At 39.0% G+C, this 18,116-nt stretch overlaps 1 protein-coding gene across 1 annotated transcript in view; it reads left to right on the plus strand.

The window, feature by feature from the left end:
• Positions 1-18,116, plus strand: part of ADAMTS19 (ADAM metallopeptidase with thrombospondin type 1 motif 19) — a 286,395-nt gene that overhangs the window by 195,344 nt on the left and 72,935 nt on the right. Inside the window, exons 11-13 of the mRNA XM_038403950.2 lie at positions 5,729-5,830; positions 11,816-11,946; positions 12,694-12,863. Coding sequence (XP_038259878.1) covers positions 5,729-5,830; positions 11,816-11,946; positions 12,694-12,863 — 403 coding nt within the window. The remainder of the gene's footprint in view (positions 1-5,728; positions 5,831-11,815; positions 11,947-12,693; positions 12,864-18,116) is intronic.

Raw genomic sequence — 18,116 nt, forward strand, 5'->3', positions numbered from 1 at the left:
ATATTTCACACATAATATCTCGTATGTTTATCCACAAATCTTCTATTACGTCTCTCGTTTTCTCTGTGCTATTAGTCCTCTATGTAACCTGAGTCAATATTACACCATCATTGTCACCATTTGAAAAGATCCTAAATTATCTGTTTCCTCTTAATTTCTTAAATTTGTTAGTCTCTAAGGTGCCACAAGTACTCCTTTTCTTTTTGCGAATACAGACTAACACGGCTGCTACTCTGAAACCTCTTAATCTCTGAAGGTGTTGTTTCTCTTCACTGATTAATAAATATAAATAAATTAATAAATATTAATATAAAATTAATAAATAAATACTAATCTGCAGTCATAGCAAGTACACAAGTATGGAAGTATATTCTTATATACTTAGTTTGCTTCAAATTTTGAGATTAGCATGATGTACTCAAGATTGTTTGATGAACAATAAAAAATGACCGTTGTGTTAACTAAGGTAAAATAAGGCCAGACACCAAAAGATATTTCAAATGGATACATTTTAATGTAATGGAAAGGCCAGTTTTCTAGGCCTTTTCAAGAGCCAAGTACATAAATTGGTATCCTACTGAAAGCAGTTGTAAGCTATATACTACTCATCCTATCAGTGCAGTTATTGCCCAGTGGATCCCCAAAAAAGTCATTTCACAAAGTATGGATAATTTTGCTATAGGAGGGTGCAGCTTTGTTAAATAAACATAAATGAAAGGGGTGGGAGGGTGTAATATAATCCTTGAAGGAGAAGGTGGCTGGATCCTTTCAGGCCAATTATGTTAAGTCACCCTTTGTCCTAACTGGCGGATCCCTAGGTCAAACAGCTATCCCATTTGATAAACTGTCCAGCTCACCCACTTCCCCCATCAAGAGGATTAGAACTATCACTGAGTCAGACCTCAGCAAAGTTTTGTGGGTGAGTCTCTTAGCCCCAACAACAAAGAATCACAATGTTGGGAGCTATATGCCCTCTCTACCATCCCTGCCCAAACAGTTAAATTCATGCCACTGTAAAGACTCCGTAGGATCCCAAAGTTGCAACATGACATACTGAAATATGAAATTCTGGCATAGCCCAAACAGAAAAGAAAATACAATGGTTAGTCCACATAACATCCAATTTGGTCATTAGCACACATACAATATTCCAAGAAAAGGACTGACTGCTTTTCCTAGGCTCTTCCCCTGCTAACCGCCCCCCTCCACCCCCCACTGTGAGTAGGAAGAGTCAATAGTGTTTTGCTCCTCCCACAGCTCAGCCTTAAAAAATGGAAGGGGGACAGTAAAGCTCCCTCCCAGCCAGTTAGAGCCAGAGTAGTAATCAGTGATACAACCTGACACTAAATAGGTTACAATTGGTTCGGATTGGCCAGGAAGCCCCTAGTATTCTTCAAGGGGAAACCCCATCAACTGAACCCAGCTCATCACTACCCCACTGCTTGTAAGTTTGTCTGGAGGGGTGGAGGTCTAAGAAGATCAGAACATAAGAATGGCTGTACTTGGTCAGACCAAAAGTCCACCTAGCCCAGTAGTCTCTCTTCTGATAGTAGCCAATGACAGGTGCCTGAGAGGGAATGAACAGAACAGGGAATCACGTGATCCATTGCCTGTCGCCCAGTCTCATCTTCTGGCAAACAGAGGCTAGGGACACCATTGATGGACCTATCCTCCACGAATTTATCTAGTTCTTTTTTGAACCCTGTTATAGTCTTGGCATTCACAACATCCTCTGGCAAGGAGTTCCACAGGTTGACTGTGTGTTGTGTGAAAAAATACTTCCTTTTGTTTGTTTTAAACCTACTGCCTATTAATTTCATTTGGTGGCCCCTAGTTCTTGTGTTATGAGAAGGAGTAAATAACACTTCCTTATTTACTTTCTCCACATCAGTCATTGTATGGCCCTCTAACATATCCCCCCTTAGTCGTCTCTTTTCCAAGCTGAAAAGTCCCAGTTTTATTAACCTTTCCTCATACAGCAGCTGTTCTATACCCCTAATCATTTTTGTTGCTCTTTTCTGAACCTTTTCCAAATCCAATATACCTTTTTTGAGATGGGGCGACCACATCGGCATGCAGTATTCAAGATGTGGACGTACCATGGATTTATATAGAGGCAATATGATATTTTTTGTCTTATTATCTATCCCTTTCTTAATGATTCCCAACATTCTGGTCACTTTTTTGACTCCCGCTGCATATTGAGTGGATGTTTTCAGAGAACTATCCACAATGACTCCAAGATTTCTTCCTTGAGTAGTAACAGCTAATTCAAACCCCATCATTTTATATACGGCTGCTACTCTGAAAGTTGGGATTATGTTTTCCAGTGTGCATTACTTTGCATTTATCAACATTGAATTTCATCTGCCATTTTGTTGCCCAGTCATCTGGTTTTGAGAGATCCTTATGTAGCTCTTTGCACTCTGCCTGGGACTTAATTATCTTGAGTAGTTTTATATCATCTGCAAATTTTGGCACCTCACTGTTTATACTTTTTCCAGATCATTTATGAATATGTTGAATAGGACTGGTCCCAGTTCAGACCCCAGGTGGACACCACTATTTACTCTCTCCATTCTTAAAACTGACCATTTATTCCTACCCTTTGTTTCCTATCTTTTAACCAGTTACCAATCCATGAGAGGACCTTCCCTCTTATCCCAGGACAGCTTACTTTGCTTAAGAGCCTTTGGGGAAGGACTTTGTCAAAGGCTTTCTGAAAATCTAAATGCACTATATCCACTGGATCCCCCTTGTTCACATGTTTGTTGACCCCCCTCAAAGAATTCTAGTAGATTGGTGAGGCATGATTTCCCTTTACAAGATGCTTGAGCTGAAGTGAGACTACTCTTGTAACTTGCATGGAATTTATGTATCGATACATTAGGAGATGCAAAATTACCAACTTGTTTTAACATTTCTGTCAGTTAAATTCAGAATGACCAATGTATTTTTGGTATTCAGATCTATTAAGATGTTTAGAATACCATCACATAATTGCGTGGGTTTGTGCATTTTAAAAAAAAACTTTGATTTTCTAAATCAAATTTAAATAAATCTGTATATGAAACCGAATGATTTTCTAGTGATTGCCAAAGGCACTAATACTCTATCTACCTTTTAATAAGTAGGTAAGAATAAGAGAGAATTTGTTTGATTTAAAATGTGGGCCAATTTCTAAAGAAGTGGCTCCAGTGAGTTGAACTGAGCTCACTATTCCCTTTTCTCCCATTTCTTACTTGGAATAGGACTATAACAGCAGAAGGCCTGATGGCTGCCTTATCGGCATAGTCTTCAGGAATTGGCCTGGAATGCTTGTTCCTAACTTTAGTGCTTCTTTTACAGTTATGAGCTTAAAAAAAAGCTTGCTTAAAACTTAGTTTTAGAAATGCAAAGTTAAGTTTTTCTCTTTGGACCTTAAACCATAAAACAAATTACCTTGTGATGGATAAGTATTTAGGCTAGGGCCAGCTCTAACATTCTTTTGGAGTTTTTATGAGATATTTATAAACATATGATGTCTTATTAGGTCAGTTTCTTCCTAGGTGCAAGTCCATTGTCAATACACCAGGGATGAATTTGGCTCATTGTCATCCTGACCTTTGTTTCTGTACAATTCTCTGACCTACTGAAATAAGTCTCTTCATTTTGTAAGAAATTACTACTGACATCTTTACATACTAGACACACACTGATATTTGCAGGTACTCCTATGCCCTGGCCCAGATACAAACATTTATTAAATGATATTTCTCTTACAATGAGGTTTTTTCAGGGTATCATTTCATTTAGAAAACATAATATAAACACATTTTTCATGCATCATATCAAAGACCAGAAACTATTATTCAATTTTGCCAGTATAATAAAGAACTTAAGACAGACAGAGCACATCTTGTCTTCTAGTGGCTCTGGATTCTGAGAACCAGGTGCTGATCTGTTTCTTTTATCCCCCTGTGTCTCCTGATCCTTCTTGCCCCTGCATTGTCCATATTTTGTGGGCATCAGATTGCACAAGCAATAACCCTCAGGCAGTGATCCAGCCACAACTGGCCCTGTTCACTTCCATCTGGTTTCCAGGAAAGGGGGGGGGACAAAATAGGGAGAGGGAGAAGGAAGTTACAATTCTGAACTTTATTCCTCTCTCTTGAGGATAAGACAGCCTTGTAATTTCTCTGTAGGGATAAATAGAAGAGGCTTCTGGGAGTGACTGAGGAATTACAATAGGCAGCAATGTTCATGGCTGGACTTCCTTTCAGGGAAAAATATAAAAACTGTCCTCTCCTGAAGCTAGAGGATGGACTGAAGGACCAACTGTTCTTTCCATCTATAACATTTAACATTTTATGACCCCTTAGTGAAAAACCATTATAATTTGCCTTATCTTATTTTATATCCATTCTATGTGAATGCAAGATTCAGTTGAGTGTTGAGTTGCTTCCAAGGGAGAGAGGATTATGAAGGAATGGAAGTACATCAGGAAGCAGGAACCATTGGGATGGAGTGAACAGGGAACATTTGAGGAAGTCATCAGGGAGCCTAATAGTGTCTGAATAAATGTTTTCTATATTATTCAAGCAATAGCAGAAGTTTTACAAATATTCACTTGGGTTTTGAAAACTCACTTCAGTCTTGACTGTGTTAGAAAATTCATATTTAATTTAAGGGTGAACTGCAAAGCTAAAATTAAAATTGACATAAACATTTATGAGCTGAATGCCCTATTGATCTGTGTGGGATATTCAGTAGGAAAATAAATTTTACTTAACCTAAAAATTATTTTTTATTTTCATCTGTGAAGACTTCCTGGCATATTCTGGTTTGTTGGAGAGCCACCAAAATAGATCATTCTTTGAGATTGTCACTGCAGTAGATTCTGTGGTGTTCTAAAATGATTCAAACTAGGAAGTATTAGATTAATTTTACAATAGCAGGAAAAACTATTTAAATGTGCTTACTAACTTGATTGCCCCACACATTTAGCTTTTCAGTTTTACACCTTTAAGTAAAGTCTATTATACTTCATTCTCCAAGCCCTCTGGTGAACATAATTGAAAAGTTACACACACACACACACACCCCTAACACTTCACTGATTTCTAAGGCATACTTTCATTTCTAATGACAGTGCTAGTTTTCTTTCCTTTCCATGCTTGAATAAGTGGTAAAATAATAATGGAATAAAACTACTAGCTCTCTTAATTCTTAAGAAGCTCTGATTTTTTTTGTGGAGAAAGAAGTATATCACTATTCCCCCCTTATGTCTACCTGTTTTTTTGTCCATATGCACAATGGGGCTCCAGCCCATAGGTCAAGTAGCTGAGCTATGCGCTGGTGGGTGAAAACAGAGTCCTCATTTCAGACTGTAGCTGTAGCACATCATCTACAGCTACCTCTAAGTCAATTGATCAATATAGTGGTAGATCCACCTTGCCTGGCAAAACCCTACCTGTGTCAGTTTGGCAACATTCAAGGGTTGTGACCCTGTACACAGGCTCCTGGAATCCATCCCCCACCCAACAGCACAACTGGACTTGATCCACTGTGTCCATGCCCAATGGGAGTGCATCCAGGATTTGCTGCATACTATCTCCACAATTTTTGTTGATATTTAACTCTGTACATACTTCAGTACCACCAACCCAGCAACTTCCTGATGGAAATTAATGGACTGCATATATACAGTCATTTAAGTCCTCTGTCCTTAGCAATGTATGTTTTTCAGCATGTTATTTGCACTGGGTTGTGGTGTAAGGTGGAAGGTGAGAAGGAGTGCAGAACTAAACTGGATCCACCAATGGATGGAACAGACTGTGACACTGGAAAGGTATGACCACTGATTTTCCTATTGTAACTCATGGAAGTAGTGCAGCAATTAATTTATTGTGATTAAATTTTGGAAATGGCTTCTGAAAAATTGCGCACACATTACTTTTATATATGAGATGAATCATTTTAATTTGTAAATTTTAGGAAAGACAGTATATAACTAGATATTTCAGGGAATAACTTATTAATATAACATTAACATTGTATACAATAGGGATAGTTTTATCACTGTATATGCAAATACACTTCATAGTTTTAGCATGTCTTTATTGGTTTCTCACAACAGTTCAGAATATAAACAAATCAATGTCACTATACAAATGAATTTCACTACAGAAAAAAATGTAATATGAACACTATCCGGTTCTGTGGACCTTATACAAACTATATAATAACTGTAGGGTCATTTTTGAATATTTTAACATAAATTACCAGTCTCAACACCAAAACACTATTTTGACTGGCAATACATAATTGAGTGTCATTTATGTTTAACATAAAGGGAAAATATAAAATGTACCAGTGAATAATTTTTTTGATTTTCCCTATCAGTAATGTCTCAGGTTCAAATAAACAGATTGATCATTTATATGCCCCTATTTACTGTGTACACCTGAAATAAAATATAATTGTACTGAAGATATAACAGTTTTAGAAAGGAGATTAATAGACGTTTGAAAGAGTCCATTACAGTTACTGTTTATTCTGATTAGCGTCAGAAAAATAGGTTTTTTTCTATATACAATATGAATATTTTTGGGATGGGGAGAATACACATATGCATTTGCCTAATTAAATAGTTATTTGTGTAGGTCAGTAGCTTGCTTGTGGGTGGGGAAAAGGTATTTATCCCTATGAAGAGTGAAAAATCTCTAACTTAACCAAGCCAAAATATGTTTTCACATTTGCACCATTTTTGTTTAAAGCTAATTCTCCTTTTTGTAATATATTTTGTAAATGGAACGTCATTGTGGCATTGTTTCAGTACTTTATTTGTAAGATGAAATATGAATTTTCAGACACTCATAAACACTACTTACTAGAATTAATTTCATGCGAAGAACCAGTACAGTACCAATACAGAATTACTGTATACAAATTACTACAGAAGAGGTTTATTTCAAATAAGTTTTAAAGTGTCAGAGCACCTAAAAGAGTGACAGATTTCCTAAAGAACTCATCAGCAAAGAAATGAAATGGTCACTTAAAGTGAGACTTCTGTTAAATGTCCATCAACAGTTTTTATGCTTCGGAGTGCCTTTGCCAAATGTGTGCTATCACAATAAATGGAGGCCAAGTGTGTAAGCCAACTCTCTTTTTAGAAAAAAGTAACAAACAACATAGAAACATTCATATATCTTCTTTTCTTGTGGTATTACACTGCCAGCCCCCGTGCAGTCTCCCTAAGGGATAATTTGCTCTTTGAATCATAAGACATTGAGCCAAGGACAGTTTTCGTCATCTAAAAAACAAACAAAATCATAAACAGAATAAGATAAAGTATTCAGATAGTATCAGTGATGTACACTGGGAGCAAACCATTAATTTATTTTTGTTCCATTGGAATAATGAGATTGTGTACCCTAACAATACTGGCAAACTAGACTTGTGTATCCTATTTAATATTTTAAAACTATTACTATTTCTTGCTAAAGGTAGCATTCTTTTCTGAGAAAAGAGAAATATATGTATAAATCCATGATGCATTGAGAGGAGAGAGCCTTAAGACTATATTATAAGTGGTGCAGGGTCAGCTATACTAATGTTGCCTGACAGTTTCCACTGTAAGACCTTGTTTTCTGTTGCTTATAACTTTTGCTAACCTTTAACTGTTCAGGATTAAATTTTCCATGCTAGGTGTCTACCTCATGTTAAATATTTTTGGAAAATTTCAGCAAAAATGGTTTAGCCAGTTCTCAGAACAAAATTAGGAAAAATACATTGTTTTGCCTTTGTTAAAAGAATCCTTGCAATCATTTAACTAATAAGCTGTAGAGCCTCTATTCTTTGAAACAGGGAATTTCAATTTGTCAGAGGGGTCACTGGTACAAGGAATTTGCCTATTGCCATCCTCAACAAAATCGGCTCAAATTTGGCCAAAGTATGTGCCTCTAAAAATCCCAGATCTCATGTGCTCAGTAGAGATTTGTTAGCATTTAGCAGCTAAATTCCCTCTGTACTGAGCACGCTGCAAGGGCTGAGCAGAACATTCTCGGCAATTCATTCTTTGAGCAGCCGGGCGCTGCGATAGCACTGGACAGTGAAAAAGAGCCTTTCTATCAGGTGTTCTCAGTGTTACCATGTGGGGCCAAGGCAGCATGGAGAAAGAAGAAGCCTGACTGGAATGCTGAGTGGTCCAAGCATGGAAGGTCACTGTGGGGACACTGGGTCAAGGGGCCACAGGTGTTGGGGGAAGACTGGGACAAAGAGCTAGGCATGGGCGTTGGGATGTGGAGTCGAGGGACATGGGGAGAGACTGTCATATGGAGCTAAGGGTAGAGGGACTTGGATTGGGATAATGAGGCAAGAGGGGCAGCAGGAGGAGACTAGGTCTAGAACAAGGAGCAGTGTGGGGTGGAAGACGCATCTAGCAGAATGAAATAAGAAGACATCCCTGAAACATCATAATTATCTTACTGGACTAGGAAAGTTTCTTCTTTCCATTGTCACGGTCCAAGATGAGTTTCATATTCGTTAGTCAGTCCTACTCTGTTTTGCACAGAGCATGACAGTATTGTATTGTTGTACAACATTCCTTCATTTAGGAGATGATGGGGATTTCATTTACTTGGTCGGTCTTGTTTCATGCTCATCCTGATTAAATTGTTCTGTAAGTGAAGGATTTGTGAGCGTTCCTCAGCCTCTACCTAGTGCACATACTGTCCCTGGAGAGTCCCTTTTACCCCATATATCTATGGTAATATATCTACCTTTATATGTAAGCTTGGAAGGATTAGATTTTTGTTGGTATATATTAATAAATGTTAATTTCATTGTACACATGCACAGATGAAAACATATTTCCATTAATAATAACTGAAATTTATAGACAGGCAAAGTAAGAAAAATGGTGCCTGAAAATGTATTAGAGTTTGATTTAAGGATATTGATGTGTATATTTTGACATGTGACATTGACAATTTTGTGTTTTAATGATTATAAAACTTTAAATGTTTTGAATCTCAACATCTACTGCCACTAAATTATTGTCTGATTCCCCATAATTTCCTGCAACAATGAATATTTAAATAGGTAAAAATTGGGGGAAAAGTGCTTCACCCATAATTTTGCACACCGTGAAAATTTAAAATTGATAAATATCTAAAATTGCTTAAAAATAAACATCAATATTATCTGTCAAAATTATATTAAAAAATTGAATTATCCCAAGCCTATTTATATGTACATGGGCATTTTTAACCAGAGGCATCCCTAAGCATTTCACAGTTTTCATATATAGAAATTGCTAATCTAACAGAAATGCAGTCATCCCAGGATGTTGTAACCATATGGTAAAACTCCACCAACATCACTGCACAACACTTTAGGACAGAAAGTGACAAAATTTTAGTTGAAATTTAAGATTACCCCCAACTGGGAATTACACTGGGAGTAACTAAAGTAACTTTGTGCTAAATTACACAGATATTTCATGACCACAGATAGTCAAGGCCTTGATTTGTGTGTTTCATCTGAAAAATGTCCTTTCCAGAAGCACAGTATACATTTTTCAGAGTAGCAGCCGTGTTAGTCTGTATTCGCAAAAAGAAAAGGAGTACTTGTGGCACCTTAGAGACTAACAAATTTATTAGAGCATAAGCTTTCGTGAGCTACAGCTCACTTCAATGCAATCCGATGAAGTGAGCTGTAGCTCACGAAAGCTTATGCTCTAATAAATTTGTTAGTCTCTAAGGTGCCACAAGTACTCCTTTTCTTTTTACAGTATACATTGACAGCTTTCTAGGGCATTAGCTCAGTACTCACTCAGAATGAAAAGAAATATTTGAGTCACTGATGCCACTGAAATTCAGTAGGCATTATGCCCAGTTATTCTATTCTTATTTTGTACCTGGTACAATTACAAAATATACTGGGCCAGATTCTCAGATGGCATAAATTTAGCATAACATCCCCATTAAGTCAATGAGGATTAAGAAAATTTACATCAGCTTTGGATCTGAACCATAGAATCCAGCAAATACACTATTGTGGGTACAGTTAAAAAGTTTATACAACTTTTTATTAGTAGGTAAAAGAGTACTGGTTTGAGTATTGATGTTTGTATTTGTCATGGAGAGTACCATTAGTACAAATTGCTCATACATTACTAAAAAGATGATAAAAGAAAAGTTAACTGTTATCTGTACTTGCCCCCTCTTGTATAGCTGAATAATACCTATTACTGCATTTTGCAGAAGGGATTTATTTATGTTTTGTGATATGCAGATTTTACCTTTTTTCAAAGTTAGCTTGTGGCAAGCCTTTTATTTTACTACATTGTGCACCTCTCATGTACCACAAATTTCTATGCGACTATGTTTCTCACATACATGATAGTGTTCTGAAACAATTAAGTAAAGAATATTATCAATATTATATCTGTCATAAAGGAAAAACTGTTTCTCAATTAGTGTAATCCATACATTGTTTTCTGGCCCACAAATCCCCCAGTGAAGGTCACAAATCCACATGATGCACTGGATGATGGATTTTCATTTGTATTTCTGAATTAGCAGAAAGGTGTGTAACAAGACAACTCTCTTGTGATTTCTCAGGAAGCTCAAGAGCACATATTATTTCTTCTAAAGTGAATTATAACTTTGGCTTCCAAAATTGATTTCTGAGCCATCTTCAGACAGTAGCACAGAAATTACTAGTTTTGTGAAAAAGTTCATTTTTGCCCAAACATGTCCCCTTTGAACATTTAGCTTCATAAAATGGAAGGGATACAGGTCTGAAGACCCATACTAAAAGATCAAAAGTTAATAACACAACGGCTGCATCCTATCATATGTACCCTGTCAAGTGCATAATATGTTCCAAAATGTTCATTCCTGGAGAGTGAAATATTGAGGTCCTATTTCTGAAAAAAAATTGCTCTGAATTTTAGTTTTGCTACTGGTGCCCAGATACCATGGTGATAGGCACATTGTGTGTGTGTGTGTGTGTGTATTTTAAGTGTGTGTGGGGGGGAGGGGTATTCCATTTACCTACTCTGCAAAGTTTTATTTATATATACTTGTAATGTGCTTATCTCCATGGCAGCTGGACATTTCTTAGAAAACTAAAATTGAGAGCTTAATCTAACAGATGATTTACTGTTACACAGTGTATTACACAGTAGATAAATGAGAGGAGAGTTGTAGTTGTCCTCTCCTGGCAAATGATGTATATGTATAGAAATACAATGGGTGAAATCCTGGCCCTATTGAAACTTTCATTGACTTTACTAGGGCCAGGATTCCACCCAAAATATTCTGAAAGCTAAGCAGGGCATTCCTACCTCCCATTATCAATAAAGTCCCATTTACCCTAAATTTGTGTGCTACATTACATTAGTTTTCATTATAAATTGCAGAAATACATGTGAATGTATACATCAAGCCCAGCACTTCATATAAGTGTATTGATATAGATAGATATGGATTATCTCTCAGCTGTATTGAATTTCATCCTCCTCATTTCAGTGCTTCTTGGGGGTAGTTGAACGGTAGAGGAAGCCAAATGATCTTGAAGTCGGTAATGGTGTGTTTTATGCAGTAAGGACCAAGTGAAACTATCATGGACATCAGTGGAAAAATTCTATTGATTTTTAAGGGGAGTTCGAACAGGCCCTAAATTCCTAGTATTTTCTTTGACTTGATGTTTTTAAGAGTGTGTTCAATAAGCCCTGCTTATGCTGTGCTACCAGTGCAAATGGAAGACAATGAGTTATTTTGGATGTGCCTTGATTATTTCACCTGAGAGTTGACTTTTGGCATAGTGGTGTAAGGCTGGAGAATGTACCAGTAGAACATCTTTTCCTGAATATCTGGACGGGGAGTGGAGCACATGGAGCACTTGCAGCAGAACTTGCAACACTGGAATCAGCAGTCGACAGCGCGAATGCACTGGGTAAAAAAAAGTTCCATTTTTTTCCTTTTTTGTGCTATCAAATTTCTCAGTAATGTTTAACTGTAGTCAAACCTGGTCATACACAGCTGTGCTAATGTATACAATTCTTCTTTTTCCATAAATACTGAATAATGGGAAATAGGAGATTTCTAGGGTTTGGGAAGATCAGCCTTCCTCCAAAAAAATGGGGCACATGAGTTTTTCTTGCTAAGAAACAGCAGGAGATTTATTTATGTAAACTTGTCATGAGACCTAAAAAAAAAAAAATTCAGAGTGAATAAATGATTATATTTTTTCCCCTGTCTACGAGGACATAACTAAAATGAAATTGTAAGCTATTTGTTTTTCAAACTAATTTTCTGACTAATTTTGGCAAAATATTCTTCCTCTGGAGATTGTGAACAGTCACTTCTTTGTGAGAACTCAAAATCTGAGATTTGAGCTGTGTGGTTTTTTTTTTTTTTTTTTGCTTTTGATTGCATACACAAACCACTTTGTATGTTTATGCTCATCCAACCAGGGAAGAGATCTTTTACCATGAAGTTTCTGTTGCAAAACTTTACAAATTGAAGTTCACACTCCCTAAATATTTTCCAGTAATCACTTACATTTTGTTATTTCCGTGAACATTCCTGACAGGAAACTCATTTACGAGAATGTTTGTTAATAGCAAATATACCAGGAACAAACATAGTTTGGCAGAATGTCACCAACAAATAAAAGACATGTCTGTTCCATCTTTTCTAGGCCAGGTCCTGAAGGAGATTGTCATGGACCCAGAATACAATACAAAATATGTGAGAATCCTTCTTGTCCTGCTGGAATGCCTACGTTCAGGGACTGGCAATGTCAGGCCTTCGCTGTCAGACCTTCATATCAGAAGCATGTATTCCAGTGGCAGGCTGTTATAGATGAAGGTAAAAGTAAACCATAACCCATTTAACTTGTGATATAGTTCTATGTATTAGATCCAATATCATAATGTCCATTTAGAAAGCAGTGTAAAAAAAGAATTATAATTCATCAGGCTCAAGCTTAAAAATAAGTTCCATATTGAATCATTTAAATTTTACTGCTCTTCCATCATGCTAATGGCAGTTTCACATATGTCCAAGGCTTTTGTCTCATCTTTATATTGAAGTTGACCTTACCAATGAACACATCTTCCATAAAATGAAATATCAATGGGACAAATGCAAAAAGAAATAGTGTAAAGTCTTTCATAAGCACACATTTCTAGCAGAACATTTGGGCACTCAGGGATTGATTCAAGTACCCCACTCTATCCCCACCTCAACCTCACTCTCTCCCTTCCCCTCCAAGCTGAACATAGCCACATGGATTGAGAGAGGGGTGGGACTTTCCCCTCACTCAGGCAGCACAAGGGAGTCTGCCAATCCAGTCAAACCACCCACCCACTGAGACTGGAAGGCAGTTTAAACTTTAACTATCAGTATTGTGCGCATGTCAGTGAGTGGAAAGTTGTTATTTGATAATCTAAATGTAATTCAAGGAGTTGTCTCTGGATCTGTAAAGTCCTATGTGGCTTACGTCATGATGGCTCAAGAGACCACTGTCTTTATCTGTCCCATTACAGCAGTTGAAGTTCACTGGGGTCACATATGCTGGCAACTCTAAATTTAAAAATCTGGAGGATGTCTATAAGGGAGGATGTTCCAGTGATTAGGGCACTAGTCTGTGACTCAGGAAACATGAAGTCAATTTCCATTTCTGCCACAACTTTCCTGTGTGACCTTGGCAAGGCACTTAGTCCTCAGTTCATCATCTGTAAAATGGGGATAATAGCCCTACCTCACAGAGTGTAATGAGAATAAATACATTAAAGATTGTGAGGCACTCTGATACTACAGTAATGAGCACCATGTAAGTATCTAAGATAGGTATTACTCAGTGGAGCCCCTTTGGTTCTGGAATTCACTGTCTCAATGGGTCAGCCAGAGCCAGATTCTCTTGACCTATGGGGCTTGATGAAAGGTCCACCTTTTTGGTTTTTGTCTGAGGATAATGATTGCCTAGTTTAATAGTGAGTGTCGTCCTTCAAATATTGATAATGGTCAACAAGGTATGCTTATTATTTTTAATATTATTCAATATACACCCATTCTGCAATAGTGTATTTATCGATAAAAAGTAATAAGTGATTGCATAGTCCTTTCTAGATTTTGCATACGAATCTAAATTCTACCACTGTAATAATTACTGCAGACGAAATCCTGATTCCATTGCACAGCTCCCCCCTTGGTAGTTCTGTGCTGGGAAGGGGAAGGATGGATTCTTCCCTCAGTTTGCATAGTGGAAAAAGAATTTCTATCTGCTGTGAAGCCTCAGGGCTGCAGTAGTCTGAAGCTGCTGCTTCACATTGCATGGACAGTATCTAGCCTATGATCCAAGTAGTCCTGGATTCAACTTCCCTAATCAATCTGATGCAAAGTTGTGTTTCATGATACACAACTGGTATGGACTTCTTCAATTTGGAAAATTAACAAATAATAAAGGGCCTCATTCGGTCACCTTTCTGCTGAACAGTACCTCGCTTATGGAGTAGTCCTCATTGGAGTAGGTGCTACAGAAGTAAGATTCATGAACTGAGAAGGGAGTTAGGCAACTAGAGTATGTGAAGGTTATAGCTATCTTTTCCAAATTAGTATTGTATAAATTATAGGTGGGTTTTGAAATGGATAATTCGTAATACAATTCTGAAGGGAGAATAAATTGTATTTAAAATTAAAAAAGGGCAGATAGGACTTTTAATATTAAGCCAGTTTTTGAAGTTGTGTGGTACCAGTTGTGCAGAATTGCAATGGACTGCAAAATAGTGATGATAGAAATGAGGACGAGAGAGCTTCTTTATTTAGTTGCAGCCAAAGTATGTCTCGTATGCGTCCCATCAACGTTAACAATATTTTTGTGTTCTTTCTTTTTATCTGTTTTTGTTTTACTTTCCTAAAGAAAGTATACAAAGGTAATACTTGAAGCAAATAATTATGTCTTGGTAAGACATTAATTTAAAAAATGCTGATATATGCTCTCCAGAAGAGTCAGTATTCTATGACTTGGCTAAAAAAATTTTTAAAGGGTGAAAAGTTCAGCTCAAGTACGCTTTCTAATTTGACAGAGATGTGAACCCTTGATATTTGATAAAGCCATTCACGAAGCCAAAAGCCTCTGAGATTCTATCTAGAAATCAGTGTGGTACAGAGACAGACAGTATATGTGACTAAGTGAAATTAATTTTAAAGGCAGAATTGTAATTATATTTGTCAAAAAATCTGCAAACAGTTTGGGAGTAAATCGAAAGGCAATTGTAAACAAAAATATGAACATGTGGTTCAATTTTTTGTTCCATTTTGCCGATGATAGGGCTGTTAAATCTTTTATCTTTGATTGCTTTGACAATGATAGCGCAAAGTGCATTATTTGTAAAGCTGTTATGTTTGTGAAAAACAGCCTTTTGAGAATTTTTTAGGCTTCTTAGAATTAAAAAAATCAATTTCCATAATTATTCATACAGTATTTTTCATAAAATAGTTGTAAAAGCAGTAAGGAAACCCCCTGGCTTAATCTGACAGTAGGAAAGCATTTTCAGTTCTTTGTGAATGTGTGTGTGTGTGTGTGTGGTTCTTTTGGACGTGTATTTAAGAATAAATGCTTTTTTTTTGACCTGCATAGTTAAAAAATCCAGAATGTGTTAAGTTCTTTTTTTAACCAGTATTTATGATCTGTCAGAAGTATAGCAAAATAAAAGTGTAGATTCTTCTTCAAGAGATGGTCCCTATACATATTCCAAACACTGGTACTCTTGTGCACCATGAACTGAAGCCAGAAGTTTTCAGCAGCAGTGCCCATTGACCCGCACAGGCATCTTACGTTGTCACGTGCTCCAGGCAAGGTTTTAAGAGGCCGTGTGGGGTGATGCGCCCTCAGTTCCCTCTTATTGCATGGTCAGGGTCGGAATCCTCTCTTCAAACTCGTAGTTGCTATGAGAGCGATAGTCCATTTGTACATAGTTAGTTCCATTTCTTTCTTTAGTAGTTCTGTAAATAACGTAAATGTAGCTAGTTGTCCTTTATGGGGACCACCCCGACCTAGTTGGGGACTATGTCCCACAATCAGAGGTTTAAAAACTGCGCCTTGTGCCCTCACTCATTCTCAGTGAGCAATGAACACACTTGTGGCCTCTACTGTCTGTGAGAGGAGCACCTTGCAATGCGCTGTGACATCTTCAAGTCCTTTACATTGTAGACCCGTGACAGCCATGTCTTTGACTTCCCAAGTTTCTCATGGAAGAAGTGCTCTGGCCTCAGGCTGTGCACTGCCCTTCACTGGCAGCAAGCGTTCCACCCTCTGCCTGGATCTACCAGCACCGCCAGCACATGACAAGGTGATGGAGTACCACAAGCTCTTTTGTGCACTGCTGAAATGCACTGCATTCCCTCCCTGAGCCAGGCCCAGTCACATGAGAGGTTGTGTGAGGACCCTGCCATGCCACCCCCTAAGGCAGGGGGCAAGGCCAAGTGCAAGAGAGAGGCACCAGCACCGTTGGTCTCGGTGCCAATTGAGCCGTAGGAAAGCCCACTGATACGTCCCCCTCAGTCCCAGCAGGAATCACTGGTCTCTGCTCTGCACAACCCCTCTTGGTTCAATGGCTAGCGGGATATGTCCTGGATACTGGCATGGGTGGAACTGCTGATCCCTGCAGCACTCTTAGACCTTCTGTACCTACCCTTGCCACTTCTCTTCACTCTGAAACCTCTTACACCTCTTACACTGGCGGAAGCACCAATCCTCCTCAGCCGGGACCCGCCTCCAAAGGTCACGGCACTGCCTGCCTCGATGGCTCTGCCACTTCCGGAGGCCTCTTTGGACTCGGAGGGCTTCTCAGCGGAAGAGCCATCCCTCTCCCCAGTTTCCTGGCAGTTTCAGATTCCCAAGCGCATCTGCCACACCAGACAGGTTGCGCTCTGATCCCATCAGGGTGGTATCTGTGCCCTTGTTACCCACAGTAACCCCAGGACCCGGCCTCATAGAAGGAATGGCCCACTTGGGACCCTTATCACCAGGTGTACCCACCATTGGTGGTCTTGCACCATTCCACTGGGTCCCTTCATCGGAGTCACCTGGCTCGGACCTAGAAGAGGACTTAGACCCGGTACTGCCAGTGTCCCCAGTTCCGATGGTGGCCTCCTTCTCTCGATGAGTCCCTGAGCCCCCCTCTACTCTCTCCACCAATACCAGGAGTTGCTGCAGAGGTGAGCCCTCAATTTATGTATCCCTCTGTAGGAGGTCCAGGACCAACCTCACCAGCTGCTGGACATCCTCCAACCTTGGGGACCGACACGCATTGCTCTCATCAACAAGACCATCTTGCAACCTGCATGGGCAGCATGGCACATGCCAGTCTCCTGCACCCTAAGCCACAAGAGGAGGGCGAATAGACACTTTGTACTGGCTCTGGAACATGACTTTTTTTTTCCCATGCCCCCCTGCCACGCTGGTAGTGCATTCAGCCACAGTACAGACACACCAACACATTACTTCCACCCATTGAGATAAGGCAGTGAAGTGACTGGACCTCATGGGCTGCAGTTCTGTATGTCGAATTACTAGGCTCTGCTGGCAAAGTATGATTTTAATAATTAGGCAAAGCTGGCAGAGTTCTTGGAGGACATCACACAGGACTAGTGACAGCAGTTCCAGGCCCTGCTGGAGGAAGGCCATCTAACAGCCAAGGTCAGCCTCCAGGCTGTGGTGGACATGTCCTCCCGTTCCCTAGCCACGGGCATTGTGATATGCCGGGAAGTGTGGCTGCAATCCTCAGTTTTTCCCGGGGAGGTCCAATCCACCATCCAGGACCTCCCCTTTGACTAGGACAAGCTGTTTTCCGCCAAAATGGACGAAGCTCTGCACTCCCTGAAGGACTCGAGCAACTCTCCAGTCCCCTGCACCCCTACCCAACACACCAGCCCACCCGGCCTGATGGTGCTCTAGATCCAAGCATCTCTGCCATGGCCACCTCTTCCACCGTGCAACGGCAACAATCAAAGGCCCAATTCTGACGCATCGGTTGTGATCTGTGAACCCATTACGTCACTATCTAAGGCCCACAATGGATAGCTGGGTAGTGAAGATCATTCGACATGGCTACTCAA

Source organism: Dermochelys coriacea, chromosome 5 (assembly GCF_009764565.3).
Source record: "Dermochelys coriacea isolate rDerCor1 chromosome 5, rDerCor1.pri.v4, whole genome shotgun sequence".
NCBI classification, from domain to species: Eukaryota; Metazoa; Chordata; order Testudines; family Dermochelyidae; genus Dermochelys; species Dermochelys coriacea.